Source organism: Emys orbicularis, chromosome 7 (assembly GCF_028017835.1).
Source record: "Emys orbicularis isolate rEmyOrb1 chromosome 7, rEmyOrb1.hap1, whole genome shotgun sequence".
In the NCBI taxonomy this organism is placed as follows: domain Eukaryota; kingdom Metazoa; phylum Chordata; order Testudines; family Emydidae; genus Emys; species Emys orbicularis.
Window position 1 is genome coordinate 105560377 of NC_088689.1, and position 25009 is coordinate 105585385.

Here is a 25009-nt window from a genome sequence, read left to right on the forward strand (position 1 = left end):
AAGATGTGCTCATATTGGAGAGAATTCAGAGAGCAATAAAAACGATAGAAGGATTAGAAACCTGATATATGAGGAAACATAAAAAACAGGCATGTTTAGTCCTGAGAAAAGATCAGATAACAGTCTTCATATATGTTAAGGACATGTAATAAAGAAGACAGTGATAAAACGGTTAACTACCTGTAACTGTTGTTGTTCGAGTTGTGATGCAGATATGTGTTCTATGGGGGGGTGCCCCGTGCAGTGGAGCCGGATAACTTTGCCTAGCAGTACCTGTAGAGGTAGCGCTGATGCCCTGCAGGCATAGCCCCTCCTCTGGTCATATAAAGGTGGCTCCACCCTGACCCTCTCAGCTCCTTCACACCAAATGTTGTAAGTGCAGACTCCAATGCAGAGTAGATGGGGGGCGGCAGAAGTAGGTAACCGTTTTTTCTTCTTTGAGTAAATGCAGCTGCATATTCTATGTGGGTGACTTGCAAGCAGTAATCACAGAACATGGGGCTCGGAGACTATTTAAAGAAGGATTACAGAACTGCTTTCCCAAAGTTTGCATCTGATCTGGGTGCAGCCTTAAAGGCATAGTGGTTTGTAGAGATATGCACAGAGGACCACGTGGTCACCCTGCAAATGTCCAATATAGGAATGTCATTTAGATATGTCGCTAATATCGCCTGAGCTCTGTGAAATGAGCTTGTACCCCTTGAGGAGGTGTAACCTGGGCTATGCTGTCATGATACAGGAAGTTATTCACCTGGAGACACTCTGTGAAGGCCCATCATTTGGTCTGCATAGGAAACAAACAGGCGCGTTGAGGAATAGAAAGGTTCCGTTCTGCCAAGATAAAATACTAGACATCACCTAACATCCAGAGCCACTGCTCCTCTGGGATTGAATGTGGCTTAGGAAAGAACATTGGTAGATCTATAATGTGGTTCAAATGAAACTGGGATCCCACATAAGAGAAAAACTTGGAGTGCGGACACATGGTTTCTTTGTCTTTGGAAAATTGCATGTAAGGAAGCTCTGCCATCAAAGCATACAACTCGCACACTCTCCTTGCAGATGTTATCGCCACAGGTGAGGCAGTTTTCTGACACAGACGGGAATAAGAAGTTGCCAGAGGCTTAACCAAAGGTACTTTAACAGCTGCTAAAATAATATTAAAGAAACTGGCTCTTTAACCGGATAGGTGGAGACGAGCGACATCTTTCAAGAATCTCACTGCCATGGGGTTTGAAAACACAAACTTCCCATGGATAGGTGGATGAAATGCTGAAATTGCCACAGGTGGATCTTCAGTGAACTAATCACAAGGCCAGAAGACTGAAGGTGTAATAGGTACTCCAAGATGTCCTGGATAAAAGCCCATGTTGGTTGAAGTCCCCAGGCTAATGACCATACTGAGAACCACTTCCACTTCCACCCTGGTGGAGGGCTTCCCACTGTTAAGCAAGACCTGTTGGACTGCCACCGAGCATCATTCCTCCTCCTCATGTAACCATGCAGCATCCATTCTATGAAATGCAGGGAACTGATTGCTGGGTGAAAATCCTGACTGTGCTACTGAGTCAGGAGGTCAGGATGAAGAGGAAGGGATATGGAAGGTTGGACCAACAATGTGAGGAGGTTGGAAAACCAATATTGTCTCGACTGCACTGGAGAACAAGCCTCAAGATAATCGGAATTGGAGGAATGGCATATAAGAGTGCCAATTCCCAGCTCAAGTGAAAAGCATCGATCAAAGAGCTTGAACTTAGACCCCCCTTGGGAACAAAACAACTGGCATTTCTTGTTTTCTTTCATGGCTAACAGGTCAATTGTCAGCATACTCCAGAGTGCAAAGACAGACTGCAGGATGCTGAGCTTTAGAGACCACTCGCGATTCAGGGAGAAACTCCTGCTGAAGTGATCTGCCCAATGAGTGTGGATCCCAGGCAAGTGATCAGCCATGGGTGTAATGTTTTCCCTGGAGCAAAACTGCCAGGACCTGATTGCCTCCTGACAAAACACATTGGAGTGTGCTCCCCCACTGCCTGTTCATTTAATACATTGCAGTGGTACTGTTGGTGAGCATGAAAACCACTGAGCCCCTGATGAGATCTTGAAAGGCCTGACAAGCATCGTAGATTGCATAAAGCTCCAGGACATTGATATGTAAAGAAGCTTCACATTCTGACCACAGGCCTTGAACCTTCAGTGACTCCAGATGCAGTCCCCAAACTATTAAGGAGTCATCAATGACAATAGTTCTGATGGTGGTGACCAAGTGAAGGGAATGCCCCGACACACGTCCTGAACCAAAATCCAGGATTGGCAGTGGAAGACTGACCAATCTGTTCAAAGGATGACAGTATGGACGATAGGCTGACTTCAGTCACATTTTAAGAGGATAAAGTCACATGGCATATTGGACTACCTGAGTGCATGCAGGCATATGGGCTAGCAACTTCAGGCATACTCAGGCTGTGGTTGAGGGCTGGATCTTCAGCTCTAGACATAAGTGACAGATTGCCTGGAATCGGTTGGTCAGCAGAAATGCTCTCGAATTCGTAGAGTCTATCAGGGCCCAATGAGCTTGATTCTTAGAGTTGGAACCAAAGTTGACCTCCCGATGTTTAAGAGGAGACATAGATGATTGAGTAGGCATAGTGTGAACTAGACATGACACAGGACATCCTCTCTTGACTTGCCTCTCAGTAACCAATCATCCAGATATCGGAAGATATGAATTCCCCTCTTCCTGAGGTATGCTGTTACTGTGACCATCCATTTCATAAAGACCCCAGGGGCGGAAGACAGGCCAAAGGGCTAGTGTTGCTAGTGTTGGTCCACCACAACAAACCAGAGAAATCTCCTGTAGTTTGAGAGAATTGCTACATGAAAATAAGCATCCTGAAGGTACAGGGCAGCAAACCAGTCATTGTGGTTTAAGGCAGGAAGTATTGCTACCAGGGTGACCATCTGGTATCTCACATATCAGATGTATTTGTTAAGATCACAGAGGCTGAAGATAGGTCTCCCAAGGGTTTGAGAACCGGGAAATACTGAGAATATAATCCCGGTCCCCAATGCTTCAAGAGGACCTCCTCTACAGCCCCAAAGGCCAGTAGAGACTGAACCTGCTAAAAGAGCAGTGTCTCGTGAAAGGGGTCCCTGAAAAGCAACGTAGGAAGGGGGGATAGAGAGGAACTGTATGGCATAATCCTCTTGGACAGTGCTTAAGACCCAATTGTCTGTTGTAATAGAGTCTCAAACATTGTAAAAGCAGGTCAGCCAGTCCCCAAACCAGGGGAATGGGGAAGGAGGATGTACTCCTGGATCATTGTCTTGAGCACATGAGTCAGAGCAGGCAGTTGCTAGACGCTGTGGGGATGGTGAGTGGGAAGGGGAGATGTAGCTGGCTACACCCAAAACCACAAGACTGCCTCAGTCTCCTTTGGGATCTGTGGCTCTTTCTGAAGTAGTGGTAGGCAGAAGGATGTTTTTTATCTTATTCTATCATCATGATTTTATATTTGTTTCCTTCTATTTTATTTGACCGATGAGGGCAGATTTGCAATTTCAAATTTTTATTTCTACCTTATTAACATGTAAGAGGATGAATCCTGGGACATGCAGTTCAATAGACACCCAGAATCTCAGAATATATATTTTATAAATAGAGATAAATGTCAGCTAACTTTTCCCCATGAAGATGATGAACTAAAGTGAACTTTTGCCCCTGGAATTCCTTAACCTAGGATTAAACCTTGAACTATCATGCAAGAAACCAATCCATTTAAATTAGTATACTTTTCTGAATGTAAAGAGTTTATTTTCCTTTTATAAATGCAGTGTCTAACTGTTCATGTTCTTTTAAAATGCACACCAATTCAAAACTTACAAATAAAACAGTTAAAATATAAATTTCATTCCTATTTTGTGTTTCATACCTTCACAGTAAAAAACAGCCATGGAAAAGGAACTAGTGGAGACCATTTTAACATTTAAATGGTTTATTTAATCACATTTGAAAACCATCTCAACTGCATAAACCATATTTAAATATCTATATTTTCAAGCTCTGTACTTTACACATTACACATAAAAAAATCCCTAATATACTGGCCTATATTAAGGATTAACAATCTATTCACATTTGAAAATGAAAGCTAATTTTGTAAGAAAAAAAGACTTCATACCAATAACCTACACCCCGCCTATATTTATGCACCCTTCAAAACTTATAAATGGCCTCTCTCTTTAGAATTGAAATGTACAATAGAAGACACAAAAATGAGCATTAGGTTTGAGGAAACAGGTCTGAGCTCCCAAACGATCTCAAGACAATTTGAAATTAGGGGTGAAAATATTAAGAAGAAATGAGAACTGCCATATATATATATATATATATATATTCCACTAAAGACAAGGGAAATCTCAGCTACAGCTACACACCCTTGATGTTGCGGATTCCATACATGGGTCCAATCTTGCAATACTAACACATGCAAGACCACTATTGAAGTCAGTAGGTTCTTTTCAAAAACTGCAGGATCAGTGCTAACATACTGTAATAAGGAAAATATGCCAAATGTATTAGCACATGGCAGGGTTTAAGCTGTTACACGATTTTTAACAAATTGAAAAAAAGCCCAGGATATATCTTCTGCAAAGATTTGTAATTAATACATCATTTTGACCCTGACACGCTCTGTTAACTAAACATTTATATTGTATTGTATGATGAGAAAATAGCTTACCTCTGTCTGAAGTATGGCAGCTCTCTGTTCTTTGGCAGTAAGCGACTCTTTAAGCACTTCAATGTGTTGCTTGCAATCTGAATTCTGATTGCTAAGGGTTTCAAGCTTAGTTTGTAAGGCGAGAAGTTCTGATTCTTTCTTTGAAAGTTCCTGTTTCAATTGGTCAATCTGCAAAATTAAAAAACATTGTTTTACATCATTAATCTCCAATTTATACTCACACGAGTTTGGAGAGATGAGAATAAATCTCATGTGATGCAACCCAGATACCTTCTGGAGAGTCAGGAGAAGCATTAGGGTTCTGATGCTGAGATGCTCGGCGCCCACAATTTCTATTAAGTTCATGTTTGCAGTGTTGTTATAGTCATGCTGGTCCCAGGATATAAGAGACAAGAAGTGAGTGAGGCAATGTCTTTTATTGGACCAACCTCTGTGGTGAAAGTGACAAGCCTACGAGCTCCACAGAGCTCTTTTTTATGTCTGGGAAAGGTAATCAGAGCATCACAATGAAGTGAGCAATTAATATCTTTGCAATTAGAGGACAAAGGAGGGTAAGTGGGTTATAGATTGTTGTAATGAGACATAAATCCAATGTCTCTACTCAGTCCATGATTTTTGAGGTCTAGCAGTTTTGAATTTAAGCTCCCAGGATGAACTTTTGAAGGTGTTGTGCAGGTCTCCTTTGAGGATGAGGTCAGATATGGAGTGATTGTTTTGTGAAAAAAGTGTTCACTCACAGTTGAGAGGATGATTTTGTCTTTTATCATTTTTCTGTGTGAGTTCATTTGAGAGTGGAGTGATTTTCTTGTTTTACCCACATAGTAGTTGCTGGTGCATTTGATGCACTGGAGGAGGTATACCATATGTTGTAATGGGCATGTTAATTTTCCATTTCATTTTGAATGGTTTCTATACAAAGGAAAAATAAAGCTTTCATGCATGTGTAGATTGAATGCAACACCATACTCCCTCCAAGACCACAGCTATCATTACCATTGGCTGGAGTGAGCCCAGGTTATGAGCATGGCAGTAAGAATTAGTGGTAGATGAGGAATAGGAATTTAACCGAGGGGTGGGAAACAGAGTGATGGAACTCTAACCATCTTCCACTTGCCACACAGTTGATGCCCTTCACCCTCCATTTTCCTTCCCTGGCAGCTCATGTGGAGCTCTCCAGTAACAGGAAAGCCAAAGGAAAAAGTCATAATTAAGAAAAGGCTGAGGGGCAGGGAGGAGGAGAGAATTGGGGGGGGGGAGGGGAATTCCAAATGGTGAGTCTATTAGACTGTAATAGTTGTGGAAACCCCATCACTTAGGACAGAGGTTCTCAACCTGATGCTCATGAACAGGTGTCAGGAGGATCACAGCTACCTTGCCCTTCTCATATTGCTAAATGGGAGAAGTGTCCTGGGATGGAAAAGACTGAGTATTTCGAACATTTAAAACTGGTCAAAGCACTGGAGAATATATTATAAAGAACAATCCTAAATATTAGATGACATAACAGGTATTCTTCTTCTCAAGCTTCTATGTGACAACAGTGGACAAGCAAATTAGCTACTCAAATGCTCCATTGTGAGATACTTAATATTAGCTATTTAAATTACCAAATGACTTCAGCTCACATGGGGCTGAATGGGCAGTAACTTTTCAGAGATATTATTTCAGGCTGTCCCTCTGCTAACTGTGGCAGACCCTTGGTTTTCATTTAAACGTTTTTCCTCACAACCAAAAGGGCCAGACATTTTAATTTTAAATCAAAGTTTAAATGCTATGAAGGTGACCAAAGAAGAGCTGGAACTGCCCTATCCATTCTCTCCTTTCAGTTTAATCCCAAAGGCCACTTGGGATGAGGTTAAATCTAGAGCTGAAGGGAGTGGTAGCCCAGAAAAAAAAAAGTTTGTCATGTTTAGCCATATCCTCACAATCAAAACACAATAATATGTCACAGCCGTAATTCTGAATTACATAGTTAAGGTTATTCTCTTTTTCTCTCCACAAGTTTCAAAATGTATCCACTAGGTTGGAGAATTTGGCTGGTCACCCTTTGTCTATTGCACAAAATCCTAATCTATACAGGAAGCTAAAGCAATAGCCTTTATAGTCTTAATTTATCCAAAAAAAAGAAAAGGGAATGTAGAAAGAAAGAAAAACAGATGTTGGGAAAAGTAAAAAGAAACATACAACATGTATCCCAAAATTACTCAAAAAAGAAAAACAATTCTGCTTGGAAGTAAACCTTCTTCTTTCCTCCCCATCATTTATTTACTTTGCCAGCACATGTAAGCAAGGGCGGAAACTAAAACGAAAAAGGTACACAAAATATAGACTGGGAAAGTCTGAGTACATAATATAAAGGAGGAACCCTAGATCTGAGGCCAATCTAATTATATTACATGTTTTACCCTAGACCCTTGTGGACATCACACACACCTAATCTCTGTTGGAAGCTTTTCACAGTTTTGTTAATGACACTATCAACACTCTGAGAAATCAACAAGCAAGGAAAATGGCTTCATTTTCATCACAGATATGCTCCTCATTGCTCAGAAACTATCTGCTCATTAGCATGCAGTTCCGGTTTGGAGTTCTGCACACTGTAAGGAGGTCAAGAAAATGTGTTACAGTTCCTGAACAGATCCAAGTTAGGATAACTGTGTCTTTGGCAAACTCTTTAATAAAAAAAATAAAATAAAACAAAAATGAAAATGAAAAAGAATGCAAGAACTGGGACCTCTCCCTTAAAAAGAAATATCCAGGACAGAACAAGACCTCACAATTTTTATCTGATACACTCAATTGTTAAAAGGTTCTTGTACAGTATGGTTCTCTGTAAAAAGTTAAGCACTTCTTTAAACAAGTCTTTGACCTTGCTGAAGTGCACATATCAAGGTGAATGTAAGAAGAATGTTGACATGATCCATTGAGGACCCATGCCTCTCTATTGGAGTCAAAGTAAAACAATGACCATAACTTCCATGTGAGTTAGAAATAAAGACTACAATGAAGATTAACCCAGATGTCTGGATATAGATTCTAGATCCAAGGCCAGAAGGGACCCATTGTGATAATCTAGTCTAACCTCCTCTATAACACATCACAAGCCACAGAACTTCCCCCAACATAATTTCTAGAGCATATTTTTAGAAAACCAGCCAATCTTGATTTAAAATGGCCAGTGATGGAGAATCCACCATGACCCTTGGCAAACTGTTCCAGTGGTTAGTTACCCTCACTGTTAATGATATACACCATTATTTCCAGTCTGAATTTGTCTAGCTTCAACTTCCAGCTATTGGATAGTATTTTACCCTTCTCTGCTAGATTGAAGATATCATATATGGTATCCCAGGGCCACTAATTGTCTCTATTCCTGACCATCTCATTCTCTGGAGAAGTTTGGAGGTGTGTGTTTATTATTAGTGTATTAGAATTTACAAAGAAAATACCTTGATGCTGTACAAATGCAATATTTACTAATGGTCTGCATGCAGCTGATACACCTTCCTTTCTAGATTTAAATTAAGAAGAGATGTAAACTAAATACATATTCTTTAAATATAACAATATAAAGAGAATTCTAGCACCTAACCATGAAAAGAGCTTTGTTCTATTGTTTGGCATCAATCAGGACTTATATTTATCAAAACTTCTTATCAGCAATCTCAGGTTCGACAGATCAGGCATAATAAGATCTGCCTGCTGACAGCCATATAAATACTTTTTCCACTTTGAAAGGTTCTCTGATGAATGGCAGAACTAGTATCTTTTGCTGCAAATCTCAGTTGTAAGAGGAAGGACAGGGCTGGTGAAAGAAGTTGTACAGTGTTTCATCAGAATGTGACATACTTATCAAAGTACTGATCTGAAGTTTGTGATGAAACAATGGTATGTATAACAGTCTTCTTCTCATTCATCTGCTCTTTAGAGAAAAGAACTATATTGAACCTCTTCCTCTCAAAAACACTGGAACTTCCCCTTTATATACAAGATTTTGGACATTATTTATACCTTAAAAGCTTCAATAACTTTTCTGAGATATTGTAGTAATTACATTCTAAGTCACTGAGAACTGCATACTTGTAGGTTAACCACATTTGAAAGCGTACTGTAATCTCACTAGTGGTAACCCCACATATGAGTTTTAAAAGACTGTATTGAACATAAAAAGTGCTAAAAAAAAACCCTTTATATTTAAAGTAAGCTGCCAAAAGGGCCATAAGCTTTCATTTATCCAGTGGGAAGAATCTAAGACAGTAGCTAAAACATGGCAGGTGTCACGGGATACTGAAGATACAGGAGATCCCACACTTGCTAAAATTAAGGTAATGTACCTTTTCTGAGATGGCAAATCCTAATACCTTTAATATCATACAATGATAATTTTTCTCATTGTCTCCATTTTACACTCGGGATAACTAAGAATCAGAGAGTAAAATGATTTGCCTAGAAGCCAATGGGAGCTGCGGAGGCAGTGCTCGGGGAGAGGCGGGGGCAGCGTGCAGAGCCGCCTGCCGCTCCTCTGCCTAGGAGCAGCCAGGACAGGTTGCCGCTGGCAGGGAATCACCCAAGGTAAGCACCCCCTGGATCCGGCAACCCGTGCCCCAGGCCCCCTCCTGCATCCAAACTCCCTCCCAGAGCCCACACCCCAAACCCCAGCCCCGCACCCAAACTCCCTCCCTCTTTGTTAACCAGCATTTTTCACTTACCGGCACCCCTCATCCCCCCTACATGCTAGATAAAACAGCTTTTACTGTATCTTGACTTCAGTAAGGCTTTTGACACTGTCTCATGAATTTCTCATAAACAAACTAGAAAAATATAGCCTAGATGAACCTACCATAAGGTGAGTACACAACTGGTTGAAAAAGCAAACAGAAAGTAGTTATCAATGATTCACAATCAAGCTGGAAGGGCCTATTGAGTGGGGTTCCACAGGGATATGTCCTGAGTCTGATTCTATTCAATATCTTCCAAAATTATTTGGATAATGGCATAGAGAGCACACTTATAAAGTCTGTGGACAACACCATGCTGGGAGGGGTTGCAAGTGCTTTGGAGGACAGGATTAGAATTCAAAATTATCTTGACAAACTGAAGAAATGGTCTGAAATAAATAGGATGAAATATAATAAGGACAAATGCAAAGTACTATACACAGGATGGAATAATCAATTGCACAAATACAAAATGGGAAATGACTGCCTAGGAAGGAGCACTTCAGAAAAGGATCTGGGGATCATAGTGGATCACAGACTAAATGAGACTCAACAATTTAATAACGTTGCAAAAAAAACAAACAACCCATAATTCTGGGATATATTAGCACGAGTATTGTAGTAAGCATGCCATGAGAATTAATTCTTCCTCTACTCAGCACTAATAAGGCCTCAACTTGAATACTGTGTCCAGTTCTGAGCTCCATGCTTTGGGAGAGATGTGGACAAATTGGAGAAAGTCAAGAAGAGAGCAACAAAAATTATTACAGATCTAGAAAATATGACTTCTAAGGAAAGACTGAAAAAACCTGGGTTGGTTTAAGCTGGAGAAAAGAAGTCTGAGAAGGGAGACAACAGTCTTCAAATACATAAAAGGTTGTTATAAAGAGGAGGGTGATAAATAGTTCTCCTTAATCAGTGAGGACAGGACAAGAAGTAATGGACTTAAGTTGCAGCGAGGGAGATTTAGGTTAGACATTAGGAAAAACTTCCTAACTGTCAAGGAAGTTAAGAACCGAAACAAATTACCTAGGGAGGTTATGGATCTCCATCCCTGGAGGTTTTAAGAACAGGTTAAATAAATACCTTTCAGGAATGGTCTATATAATAGTTAGGCCTGCTGCAGTGCAGGGGACTGGACTAGATGACCTATCAAGGTCATTTCCAGTCCAACATGTCTATGATTCTCCACCAAATCATGTGGGCTCCACAGAAGCAGATAGCTGCTTGAGGGGGTGATGCTTTTTCAAAATCCCTAGCTACAAATTTAAGCACACAAGGGGCTTTTCCAATTTTCACTTCAAAAATTATCAGCTCCACAAAATTTCACATAAAAATAGATGTTGGATGCAGAGGAATGAATGCAAAAAAAAAAAAAATATCAAGAAAAAAAAATTTGTTTCATAATCAAAATTGCTACAGTGCTTTTGACCAGCTTTACTCTGTTTATTATGGCCAGTCTCAACTTCATTATAGTCAGCTGGCTGTCCTTCCTCTCCTGCATTCCCCTCCCCACTCACTGCTCATTCTCATCTTAAAGGAACTTATAGGTAAAATGCCTCCTTTTCCCACTTCCCAAGATTCATCTATGTGAATGTTTCATTCCCCCTCCTCTATCACTGCTGTCCTAGTTTTTCCACTTTAAAAATCTGATCACTGTACACCTGTACTGTAGAAGGTAGCTCCATATCAGTACATTGTAACTTTATAAACAAACAAGAATATAATCAGGAACACAAATTTTGGAATAAACTCATCATAGTTTGTATTTTTTTTTTTGAACTATTTAAAAAATTTTTATTGGTTGAGAAAAGAGAATCAGAAAAAGTAATCCAAAAGTACAAAAACCAAAATGTTGGGACTGCTCTTTAACTACATGGCAGCTAAACAAATGTAAATTAAGTGTGGTAAAAACGTGCAGCTGGGATCACAAGTTAGGTGCCAAGTTTAAGTCTGATTATTTTAAAATAACTGAGTGGTAGTATTGTTTAGTGAGTCTGGGAGTTAGGTCCCTGGGGTTCTATTCCAAACTTTGCTACTAACTGGTGTGTGACCTTAGCCAATTCACTTAGTCTCTCTCTCTCTCTCTCTGTAAATTGAGGATAATAATATGTATCAACCTTTGTAGAATGTTTTGAGATTCTTAAGTTAAAGGAACTGTGTACGTGCAAACTATCAGAATTATCAAATTAAAATTTTTTAAACTATTAGAATTTTAAAATACTGTACATGTAACACACATTTACAATGGAAATAACTCCTCAGCATCATTTATGGCATAGTAGTACTAACCATAACACCATTATCAAGGTAATGAAAAAATTAACAATTAAAATGGTATGAAAATACTGTAGGTCAGAATGGAAACCAATAAAGTCTTAAAGCAGCCTTTGGACAATGAAAGCAGGAGTTATAAAGCTGAAAAAAGAGAAAATGAAGAGACCATATATAAGATGTGGAGGAAAGAAAAAGAAACATAAGAAAGTGTAAAACATGAGAAATGTAGTAAATTAATTAATGCTTTTGCCGCTGAAGTGTGATGGATTAGCCTCCTCTCTATTTCTCCTGAATTAATACTTACAAGTGCCTTTTTTTTTATTCCAAAAAAGGTTCCTGCAGCAACTCCTTTCAGTGCCAAGTACCGCAGATCTACCATAAGCAAATTCACAGAGGACTGCTTAAACTGAAGAGTCCAATTAAAACTTCTGTTCACATTATTTTAATACCATTAAACTATTTTATTAGTAGACTGTACCTTATTTTTCATGAACTTTGAGTGACTCTTGTAAACTTCTATTTGTTTGATCTCTTCTTCTCGGTCCTCTATATTCAGAACTCCATTTGTCTTTAACATCTGTATTTCATCTTCGAGATCCCTTATATTGCGTTCAAGTGAAGCTATTTTTGTGTCCTGGATTAAAAATTTTAAAAAGAAAGAGAGAGAGAGAGAGAGAGAGAGAGAGAGAGAATTTGTAATTATATGAAACCTGGATGTTAAAAATGCAGTATTTGTAGCAATGTGGTACAATAATAATACACTAGCACAAGAAACTGGAACAAATTCTGCTTTCATTTATACTGATGCAGGGGTGCTGGAACAATTTGTATAGTGGGGGTGCTGAGAGTCATTGAACCAAACTGTCAACCCTGTATATAATGGAAACCACTTCAAGCCAGGGGGAGCAGCAGCACCCTCAGCATCCTTAGTTCCAGCACTTATGACGTGTACTGATGTAAATCCCAGGTAATTCCACTGACACTGGTTTAAGGGAAAACAGGATTTGGACCTCTGCTCTCAAACAAAAGACAGCACAATGCTTGATTTTATTTTAGCATCAATTAAGAATGAGCATTTTGATGCTCATGCACAATCTGGGCAAAATCCTGCCCTACATCCTAGAAGGCACACAAAAGAAGGACAATAGATGGGGACAGCAGGGCCAGACGTATATGGAAATAACTTATAGGCCTTGCCAACTACTTAGGGCTATCAGGAGCTGGCTGGCCTCTCAATCTAGTGGTCTCTTGAAAATAAGGTTACAATCCAGTCCTGCTGTTTTGAGAAATAAGAGGAGTCTCCTTATGTCCATTTCCTCCACTGGTATACCCACATATAGCCAAGCGCAGGTTATATACTTTTCATCCTACAATCTCAGAGAGCTTTGCAAACAGTATGTAACCAAGTTAATTTGCAACAACAGAAATGCCACCTCATATACCACGGATCATATGCCACCTCATATACTGGTTATCAGCTTGTGCCAGCACAGCACTTAAAAAATCCAGTGATTCAGCTCTCATTTTCATTTGTTGTCTGTAAATTAAAAAATCTATCCACTTGGGGATGGATAGCGATCATCAGGACTTGTAGTACCTATTCACACAACTTTCACTTTGAAAGAATATAGCAAAATGACTCAGTAGGCAATCTGTTTTCACACATCTATTAGGGAACAAATTCTCCATGGATCAAGCGCAGAGAAATTAAGTCCAAGAATACAAAGTAGCCAAGACATATTAGAAACTGGGATAAAATCCTTGCCCTACTGAAGTCAATGGCAGAAGGCCTATTGACTATAATGGAGTCAGGATTTTACCCCTTCTCTCTCTCAAAAAAAATAAAAGCTCAACCAAGACAAACTAAATTTGAATCTCTGTAGTAAAATAAAACTTTGTTTCTGTTTTCAGTTGACTGTACTGCCTGTCTTTAGCCAGAAACTGAAGTTCTGAGATATTAAAAAAGGTTATTCCTATACTACCTACAGACTGTCCTGAAGTAGTCAGCACCAAAACTTTTTGCATGATAGTAAAGCCTATTTTCAGGATACGACCAGGCCAAATTTGCAATTTCAGAGGTTGGATAGCCTGGATACAGCTCTGATAAGCATCTGAACTTTTGACTACTAACCCAAAATGAAACTTTGAACCCTTTGAATTGTTACATATCCAAGAGGAACCAAAGCTATGTAGGGATATACATTAATTTCTTTTTCTGCAAGACATTGTGTTGAGTTGTAGTATTGTTAACCTTTATTCCTGTAACCAATAATGATTTGCAGAACCAAGAAATTAATGGAATGCATTTATTTCCTTTATTAGTAATAAAGAACTGTGAAATGGTTGGATGGGAGAGATTCGGTCTCTAGAATAATATCTTCTTCGGCTTGCTATGTGATAATTATCCATAATTTGGCTACTTAAATTCAGAGTATTGATAGATTGGTGGAAAAGAAGTAAGAGAATGAGAATTACAAGACTAAATTCTTATATGAGATGCCTATTTTTTCAGTCCCCACTCCCAGGCCTATCATCTTATTACCAAGCATTTACTTCAAAATGCTGAGGTCTAGATCAGTGTTTCCCAAACTTGGGACGCCGCTTGTGTAGGGAAAGCCCCTGGCAGGCCTGGTCAGTTTGTTTACCTGCTGCATCCGCAGGTTCGGCCGATTGCGGCTCCCACTGGCCGCGGTTCGCTGCTCCAAGCCAATGGGAGCTGCTGGAAGCGGCGGCCAGTACGTCCCTTGGCCCGCGACGCTTCTAGCAGCTCCCATTGGCCTGGAGCAGCGAACCGCGGCCAGTAGGAGCCGCGATCGGCTGAACCTGCGGACGCGGCAGGTAAACAAACCGGCCCGGCCCGCCAGGGACTTTCCCTACACAAGCGGCATCCCAAGTTTGGGAAACGCTGATCTAGATTGTACCTAGGCCTCCATGGATGCACAAAAGAGAGGAGAACCCACAAAAGAGCCACCTTGTGCTTCTGCGGGAACAGATAAAATATTTGCTTTTGAGAAAAGACCAGGAGACCCTCGCAGCAACAGTATAATTAGGTGGAGATGTGCAAGTTTAAAGTAACACCACAAACCTATTCCCCCACTGCACCAGCCAAAGGAGCTAAGCCAGCACAGGGGGAGCACCTAGTGGAACCTATTAAAAAGTATAGCAAAGACCACTGTTAGATTCACTCTTTGTACTCCCATAGGCGGGTGCGCGCGCACACACACACACACACACACCCTCCCTCCCTCCCTCCACTGGAAGATTTTCCTAGTACACAGAAGCCTGTTCTCACAAGTGATCCATCCCCTTTCTCCCAGCTTCTGGCAAAAAGAGGCTAGAGACACTTTAGAGCACGTTTTTGCACCCCTGACCATCCTGGCTAATAGCCATTGATGGACCTATCCTCCATGAACTAATCTAGTTCTTTTTTGAATCCCGTTATAGTGTTGGCCTGGTTGACTGTGTGTTGATTGAAAAAATACTTCCTTTTGTTTGTTTTAAACCTGCTGTCTAATAATGTCATTTGGTGACCCCTACTTCTTGTGTTATGAGAAGGAGTAAATAACAATTCCTTATTTACTTTCTCCACAGGTTTCATGATCTATAGACCTCTATCATATCCCCCCTTAGTGGTGTCTTTCCCAAGCTGATAACTCCCAGTCTTTTTAATCCCTCATCACGTGGAAACTGTTCCATCCCCCTAATCATTTTTGTTGCACTTTGTATCTTTTCCAAGTCTAAAATACCCTTTTTGAGATGGGGTGACCAGAACTGCACACAATATTCAAGGTGTGGGTGTACATGGATTTATATAGTGGCATTATGATATTTTCTGTCTTGTTGTCTATCCCTTAATGATTCCTAATATTATGTTAGCTTTTTTTACTGCCCTTGCACATTGAGCAGATGTTTTGAGAGAACTATCCATGTCTCCAAAATCTCTTTCTTAAGTGGTAACAGCTAATTTAGATCCCATCATTCTGTATGTATAGTTGAGATTTTGTTTTCCAATGTGCATTACTTTTCATTTATCAACATTGAATTTCATCTGCCATTTTGCTGTCCAGTCACCCAGTTCAGTGAGATTCCTTTGTAACTCTTCACAATCAGCTTTGTATTTAACTATCTTGAGTAATTTTGTACCATCTGCTAACTTTGCCACCTCATGGTTAACCCTTTTTTCCAGATCATTTATGAATATGTTGAACAACACAGGTCCCAGCACAGATCCTTGGGAGACACCGCTATTCACCCCTCTCCATTCTGAAAACTTCCCATTTACTCCTACTCTTTCTTTCCTGTCTTTTCACCAGTTATCCCTCTTATCCCATGACTGCTTAATTTACTTAAGAATGGAGAGACACAGCAGCCTTCCTCCCTGATTTATGTGGAAATGGTCACCACCTTAGATATGACGCCTCAGAACATTCAGAGTACAATGTTATCATTATGGAAACTTTAAAAGGGAGCTCTACATCACATTGTGGATAGCTCCCCAGCCCTTTTAGCTGTTGTAATAGTTATGAGGAAATTGCAGTTTATGTATAAACAAATGCAAGGACGTACAACCAAGGAACTGTAAAGAAGGACCATGGTGTCCTCTTAGCAGTACATGTAGCTAAACAAGAGACTGCCTTCTGAAATATTACCTTTAATGGATAGACCCCAACTATCAACTATCAGCCTCCACTTCCATTTTGGGAGAGAAGATTATTTCCTCCTTGATCACCTGCCTCATAATTCCCACAGAAACCTTTTCATTCAGGCTTTGCTGCTCTGACACACAGTGTTTTAGGAGGCTAATCTTCAAGAATGACAAGATAACAATAAGAATATTTTCTATTTTTAATACTATGACTTTAAGATTGAATATCTGGTTCTCCCTCCCATGGAAGGAATATTTCTACATTCTACTTGTAGATTATAACAGGTTTTGCCCCCTTTGGTGATGACTCTCACACTCACAAATGGTTATGTAACAGAATTAATTATAAAAACAACTGTGTGGACGTTCCCATCTTAGTATTGAAGGTAGTGGGTGGTTTGGGTGGATTTTGCGCCTTTTCTTCCTTCTGTTTAAAATAATATGTTTTGTTAAAGACCAAAGTCACACAAAATGTTACATCCTGGAAAATTTGTGATTTTATCTAACTAATTCCCTTTGCCCCTGTAAGTCTTCTGTCAACCCTATTCTGTCTAAAACACAAGAACAGCAAGTCATCTACAGTGTGAAACAAAGAATTCAAGAACATGTTAATGATTAAACACCAACAATTTATAAAATTACTACCAGAGTAACACCATGCATCATGCTTTGTGAAATACTGTGTACATTTATTAAATAGTTATATTAAGTCACAGAATCAAAAACACAGCACACTAAACAATTAAAAGGGTCACACTAATAGATATTTTTAAGAAATTTCAGTATACAACAAAAGAATTATTTTAAAATCAAAAGCAATGCAGCGCTGGTTCTGCTACACAGAGAGGGCAGGCAGTTGCCTAGGCTCTCATAGAATCAAAGACTATCCGGGTTGGAAGGGACCTCGGGAGGTCATCTAGTCCAACCCCCTGCTCAAAGCAGGACCAATCCCCAGACAGATTTTTGCCCCAGATCCCTAAATGGCCCCCTCAAGGATTGAATTCACAACTCTGGGTTTAGCAGGCCAATGCTCAAACCACTGAGCTATCCCTACAGTAAATATTTGCTTGTCTTACTACAGTCTCATAGGGATGCCTAGCCCAGTGGAATCCCTACAGCCACCCATGCAGCAGTGAGTGTACGATGTGGTTCAAAATCAGACAAAGGAGGCCGGGGAAAAGACAGGTAGCTTGTTGGTCACAGGCAGATTCTGCTTGCTACTAGAACTGTAACAATAGGAACAAACAAACTACACTGGGAAAAAGTTGGGTAACTCATTTGCATGACAATAGGATAGCAAATTGCAATAGCAGAGATATTTTGGGGTATGGAACTAGGTAAATATTTCCCTATACATTATGAAGTCTTACCTAACATACTGAATTTTTAAAACATTTTTTCCACTGTATTTTTATGCAAATATAACAACCGGTCTTTTTTAAGTGCAATGCTGCAGCAAGATGGGGAATATGATTCCTAGATGCATAAACCAGGGAAATACTGAGTAGAAGTAGGGAGGTGATATGCTGGCAAATGAAGTTCCATGTCAATAAATTCCAAGTAATGCACTTTGGAGAGAAATTTTACACTATTCATACACCTTACATGATTCCATATTAACTGTAGCAATTCAGGAAAAGAACCTGTGCATCACTGTAAATTGCTCAATGTGCACCCACGATCAAAAAAGCAAACAAGATGTTAGGATGCATAAGGAATTGGACAGAGAATAATACTGAAAATATAACATTATTCCACATCTTTCACTTGTATTGCTGTTTCCAGTTTGACAAGCAACTGTGTTGCACATTCTGCTAATGATGTTACCTGTTCCCCTTTCTTCAGGGGGAGCTACAACAGAGAGGGCATTAAAGTAAAGCAGCAAGTGTTCTTACCCAAATCATTACACAGGAAAAAAAAATGAGAACACCTCGCTGAACATAAGAGCTATCAGAGGTGCTGCTAGAAGCCTAAATAAACTGACTCAAACAACTTCTTGATCACATCCCCAGCCTTACCACAATGCCCCAAACTCCCCGACAGACAGCCGAGCCATTCAGACAGCAGACAATAAAGGAGGTAAAATAGAGCTGGCCAGAAAATGCAGTATCCATCCCACAGGAAATTCAGTGTTCGAGAATTCATTCAGAATCAGATCTCAAAGCCTCAAATCTCAGAATTTCCTGCGAAATGGAATAGGCCAATTTGAGAACATACCAGTGCTGCCGCCACCTATCCCAGGTCTCCTTGTTCACTTGCAAGGAAGGAAACCCCTAAACTAACAATGGGAGGCAGTAGGAGAGGACAACTCCTGGGCTGATGATGGGTGAATAGCCCAGGAATCTGGGCAGCCTGCCAAGGAGATTGGAAGCCCTGGTAGCAGGGCGGGTGCAAGGATGTTTCGCACCCTAGGCGAAACTTCCACCTTGCGCCCCCCCCCCCCCTCCCCGAGCCCTGTGGCAGCTCTCCGCTCCCCCCCACCCACCCTAAAGTACCTCCCACCCCACGGCAGCAGCTCCCCTCCTCCGCCCTGAGGCACACACACCCCCCACCCTTCCGCGGCAGCTCTCCCCAGCCCGGGGAGCCGTGCGGCAGCTCCCCGCTCCAGCTCACCTCTGTTCCGCCTCCTCCCCGAGCACGCCGTGACCACTCCACTTCTCCCGCCTCCCAGGCTTGCGGCGCCAATCAGCTGTTTGGCGACGCAAGCCTGGGAGGGAGAGAAGCAGAGCGGGGCGGCGTGCTCAGGGGAGGAGGCGGAGCAGAGGTGAGCTGGGGCGGGGAGTTTCCCTGCGTGCCACCCCCCCTTTCTTGCTGCAGGCGGCCCTCCCCGCACTCCCCTGCCCAAATGCCGACGACGAATGGGGCGGCCGAAGATCCGGCCGCCGCGGTCACCGCCGAAGGACCCGAAATGCCGCCCCCCAAATGCTAGCGCCCTAAGCGACTGCCTAGGTCGCCTAATGGGTTGCACCGGCCCTGCCTGGTAGTCACAGGGAGCTTGGGAGATGGGGCTCCCAGGTCTTCCTGGCTCCCCATCAGTCTGCCAGGTGCATGATGCAAAGATGCCAGGCATGCAAGCTAGTAGGAAACCAAGCAGGTTTTGAAGCCAGCCTAGCAGGCAGCGTTCAAGCAGAATCCTGCCTGGTTTTCATCAGAACTTCATCAAAATTGGCACTTTCCTACAGAACAGTTTGATTTTGACAAATTGACCATTTCCAATAGAAAACCATTCCATCTAAAAATTTCCAACCGGCTGTAAGGAAAAAAAAATTTTTTTAAATGGCATTTGTTTGTAACAGGATTTTCAGATTTGTATTTAATCATGTAGGTAAAATGCCATCTAAATTACCTACCGTATATACTCGTTCATAAGCCGAATTTTTTTTAGTAAAAAAGGGGAAGCACCAGAGAAGGGGGTCTATTTATGAATGGGTGTAGAGAGGGAGAGGTGGGACACAGCCCTTTCCCACAACAGAGGGAGCAAGGAGAGGCAGCACAGCCAGCAGAGCCAGAAGGGAAAAGGCAGGGCCAGAGTCTCTACGCTTCTGGCCACGCTGCTCTCTCCCCAGCCTCCGAAGCAACTGCAGCTCCAGGGCTGGCAGGCCGCAGCCGTGCCACTCGGCCCCGCCCCCCCAGAGCAGGCTGTGGCCACGCCGCCAGAGCACGCTGCGGCCCTGCCACCCGGCCCAGCCGGATGGAACATGCTGTGGCCACGCCGCCCGGTCTGACCCGCCGGAGCAGGCTGCAGCCGCACTGCCCAGCCTGCCGGAGCAGCTCCAGCCAGGTCAGAGACATCCTCCCCTGGCCCTCCCCAGATAAGGTGGGAAGGGATGGGATGGGGAGAGTGTGGGGGTCCCAGGCTAGGGGTGGGGTCATGTGGGGAGTGGTCACAGGGGTTACTCCCTGACTCCCAGCTTCTCCCCCCCCCCCAAAAAAAAATTTCCCCATCAGTTGCTGTCCTGGCCCGTCAGGGTAAGCAGCTGGCGCACCGGGACACTTTGTTTACTTAGGTTTACCTCCATGCCTGCGGATGCTCGAGGTAAACAAACCATCTTGGCCCACCAGCGGCTTATCCTGATGGCCCGGGAGCCAAAGTTTGCTGACCCCTGAATTATAGGGTCAGCTTATGAACAGGTTATAAAAATTTTCCATTTTTACTTATCCATCTTGGGGGGGTTGGCTTATAAAAGAACCGGCTTATGATCGAGTATATACGGTAATTTATTAGGTGAAACTCTCTAATCTGACATGTTTCCATGGACAGAATCATAGCTTATCACCATGGTATCTAAATCTTGATGAGGAGATCAGCATTATTCATATTCATAACGAGAAGACCTTGGAGAATTAAGATACTGAAAGAAGCAAACAGAAAAATCTCTTTGCTATTACATTACCTACTCAGAGAAAACTCATCTATTATTAGGCATTTATTGTGCCCTCTGCAAAAGCATTTTTCTGAAAGGTTTATGTGATGAAGGAGAGAGAAAAGTGTGTGGTGGAGTGTAAGACCAAGAAAAAAGGAGGTGCCTGTTTATAGAATTCTTGTTTTGGTGAAATCATCCAAAAAAAAGGGGGGGGTGCAAAAGAACAACAAATTATCGTGGTTATGATCAGCCTTAATAAGGGACAAGAGTGAATAAACAAACAAACAACTACTGTAGTACTTATAATATAGAAAATTCCGTAAAGGAGCAAACCAGCTTGCTCCAGCCAACCCCATATCCTATTTCTAGTACCTTCTTTTCCCAGTTACTCCAGAGTATGACAAAATCCAAAAAAACCTTTAACTGTGTTTTACTAATGCTGCAATTTTATCATGAGTGGGGCGGGGGTTACATCTCTCTACTTTTACTGTAATTGATCAGTTTATGCCCTGTGGCATAAAATTTAAGTCTTGTAAGAAATTTCTCACTTTATGCCTTGTAGCTATTTATGTATCTGTTCACATAAGCCCTGAGTGCTGAAATCAAACATTTCTTTTTAGTCTCTACTCAAACAGCGTGTTGTGGCTAATGCTGTGGGAAAATTTCACATTACTGATTTTTTTTCATTCAGAATCAGAACATAAACCTCAGAAATGAAAAATGTTCTGCGGAACACACATTTTTTAAAAATTCCATTTTGGAAAAACCGAAATGAAATTTTTCAAGAATTTCCATTATGGCAAGCTGGCTCACCAGCTGGGCAGCCAGGCAGCCTAAGGCTCCCATCAGGCAAGCTCTAGGGGAACAGAGCAGGCTGGGAAGCCTACTAGGCAGGTACATGGGGAATCAGGATAGCCAGGCTGCTAGGGAACTGGGAAGACTGGCAGGAAATCTGCCCAGCCAGTCAGCCTCCCTGGTTTCCATTCAGTTGAATCAGCATTTCAGACCGAAATCCATTCTGTCAGAAAAACTTCAACAAGCGTTAGTTGTGGCTAAATTTATGGACACTTGGTCTGACAATCTAACAACCTGAAAGAAGAGCATATGCAGCAGCGCTTAATTTGTGCAAGGGCTTGCCAGGGCTGAGCCTCAGCACCTCTAGGTGTGGCAGTTCATAGCCCCGGCACCTCTGGGCTTGTTGCATCAGTGATGAATGTAAAAAAATTGCTTGGGCCCCAGCACCTCTTTCATTACAAATTAAACACTGAGATGCAGTATCTCCTTCAAGCCTCAAGCTCTGCAGTTTATCTACACCAGCAGCATTCCAGATCTGGGATTGTTGGAATGCTGCTGGTATAGATAAGCCACAGAGCTTGGGGCTTGAATCACAAAGACAGAAGGTTTGGCTACAGTAAGATTAAGGAAGAAGTATAATATTACTAGGACTAATAACTCCTCTGAGTTCTCCAAAAATATGGCATCAGTGATTGAAGTTAGGCCCTCCAAACCCTGTTGACAGACACAGGAATATATAGCAGGACTTTCTATACTGGATCAGACTATTAATCAAAATTAGTATACTGCTTCCAACAGTTGCCAATACCTAATGCTTCAGAGGAAGGGGCATCTCTCCCCCCCCATTAATGACCCTACCTAACAGTGCAATCCTATATTTGGCCTGGGAGAAGAATTGGATTCCTTCTTTACTGGTCCCGGCAGTGTTAAGTGTTTGCCTTAAAGCATAAATTAAGAGCATTAATTAATACAGGATTGTCCTGATTGTGCTGAGGAAAGTTGAAGTAGTAAGAAGCTGACTTTGCAGATTAGTTTCCAGTGATAATGACTCATATATCCCAGAACATTATGACAAAACTGCTGGTAGCATATTGCCTGACACACACACACACAGTAAAATATAGAGCTGGACAAATAATCTGCAAGAAATAATTTATTCAAGGCATTTTGCCTCTTTCTGTTCATGAAATGTCAGCAAGCAAATCACTATTCCCAAATGTATTTGTAACTTAAAAGTATTCATCAAATTATTTCCGTGAATAACTCTTTAGAGTGTTCACAAGAAGCTCGATGTCAGTATTCGATATTTGAAATTGCAAATTCAATCTGCCTTGATCAGTTTTAATTGAACACACACATCACATGGTATGTTTCTATTCCCTCAATTGAGAAATAGAGCCTTTAGTTTCATGGGTTTTTTTATGTCAATACTTGAGCATTTGATCATTCCTTTTTTTTCTGAAAAGATTTATTTTCTAAGAAGATAGTGTCACCTTAAGGTTAGGCCCAAAATTTAAGTCCTATAAAAGAAGGATATTACCAAACCTATTATGAATATACATGGTTTCATTATTAATTTCACAGAAAAGAGTTTTTTGTGATAAACATTCACTGATTATAAGCCCAGCATGACAGCTATTGCAAGAGAGCCAAAAAGAAAAAATCCTTAGGAAAAAAGTGAAATACAAATAATGATAATTAAATAGACAGTGTCTGTATAGATATTAAAAAGTAGCGTGTAGAAAATATTCAGGTTCACCTTTAAAACAAGAGAAAGGGAAGACTCGTGCAATCAGAACAAGAAGAGTACTTTGCACTACACACACAAGCAGTTTTCTAGTAACATACCTGAAATATCAAAGCTGGATCAATATATAAAGATGGTTGTTTCTGCAAGTAAGGTAAAATCACAAATATTTTCATTCACTTAAGAACTTCCCATTTTAAATACTTTTTGCTCTTGTCTCTGTGCTATTCAGACTTCAGCATGATTGTCACTAGTTTACAATGAAGATGAGCATTATGCCAAATTGGTAGGCAGATTCTGCCTAATTTACTCACACAGGTAGTCTCGCTAGTTTAAGTGGGACTTTGCATGAACAAGATTTGGCCCTGGTGTTGCAAAATACACAGTATTAGTTCTTAATACAAACAATGAATGCAATCATGCCAAATATATTCAACCTCCTTTTAATGTTTTAGGTTATTTTAACCAATTGTAACCAATCTTACATGCTTATATGCCAAAGAGCATATAAAATTATTACAACACATATGCCAAACTCAGAGTGTAAGTGGGTGCAATTCAGTTAAAGGCAATGGATTTCAATACACCTGCCTCACTCACGAGGTGTCCCTGCCTCATTTATGTACGTCATTCAACTGGTACATTGAATGAGGTAGGGAAAATAATAGTATTATCATGTAATGAAAGTCTATCACAGGGGTAGGCAACCTTTCAGAAGTGGTGTGCCGAGTCTTCATTTATTCACTTTAATTTAAGTTTTCGCGTGCCGGTAATACATGTTAACATTTTTTAGAAGGTCTCTCTCTATAAGTCTATATTATATAACTAAACTATTGTTGTATGTAAAGTAAACAAGGTTTTCAAAATGTTTAAGAAGCTTCCTTTAAAATTAAATTAGAATGCTGATCTTACCCCGCCAGCCTGCTCAGCCCGCTTCCAACCTGGGGTTCTGTTCACCTAGGCCTGCAGCGGGCTGAGCGGGGCGACTCGAGGTCAGGGCAGAGGGCTGGGGTGTGTGTGGAGGTGCAGGGCAGAAGTCAGGGCAGAAGGCTGGGTGTTGGGGGGAGGTCAGGGCAGAGGGCTGGGGTGTGTGTGGACATGCAGGGCAGAAGGCTGGGTGTTGCGGGGAGGTCAGGGCAGAGGGCTGGAGGGTGTGTGGAGGTGCAGGGCAGAAGGCTGGGTGTTGGGGGGAGGTCAGGGCAGAGGGCTGGAGGGTGTGTGGAGGTGCAGGGCAGAAGGCTGGGTGTTGGGGGGAGGTCAGGGCAGAGGGCTGGAGGGTGTGTGGGGGTGCAGGGCAGATGGCTGGGTGTTGGGGGCGACTCGAGGTCAGGGCAGAGGGCTAGGGGGGTGTGGAGGTGCAGGGCAGAAGGCTGGGTGTGTGTGGGGAGGATCAGGGCAGAGGGCTGGGGTGTGTGTGGAGGTGCAGGGCACAAGGCTGGATGTGGGGGGGTTCAGGGCAGAGGGCTGGGGGTGTGTGGAGGTGCAGGGCAGAAGGCTGGGTGTTGGGGGGAGGTCAGGGCAGAGGGCTGGGGTGTGTGTGGACGTGCAGGGCAGAAGGCTGGGTGTTGGGGGGAAGTCAGGGCAGAGGGCTGGAGGGTGTGTGGAGGTGCAGGGCAGAAGGCTGGGTGTTGGGGGGAGGTCAGGGCAGAGGGCTGGGGGAGTGTGGGGGTGCAGGGCAGAAGGCTGGGTGTTGGGGAGAGGTCAGGGCAGAGGGCTGGAGG

The 25009-nt window shown here is 41.9% G+C and overlaps 1 protein-coding gene across 1 annotated transcript in view; it reads right to left on the reverse strand.

Moving 5' to 3' along the window:
- The window catches only part of ERC2 (ELKS/RAB6-interacting/CAST family member 2), a 645944-nt gene that overhangs the window by 423900 nt on the left and 197035 nt on the right, over positions 1–25009 (reverse strand). The window contains exons 4-5 of the mRNA XM_065408253.1: positions 12216–12371; positions 4743–4910 (exon numbers count right to left, since the gene is read on the reverse strand). Coding sequence (XP_065264325.1) covers positions 4743–4910; positions 12216–12371 — 324 coding nt within the window. The remainder of the gene's footprint in view (positions 1–4742; positions 4911–12215; positions 12372–25009) is intronic.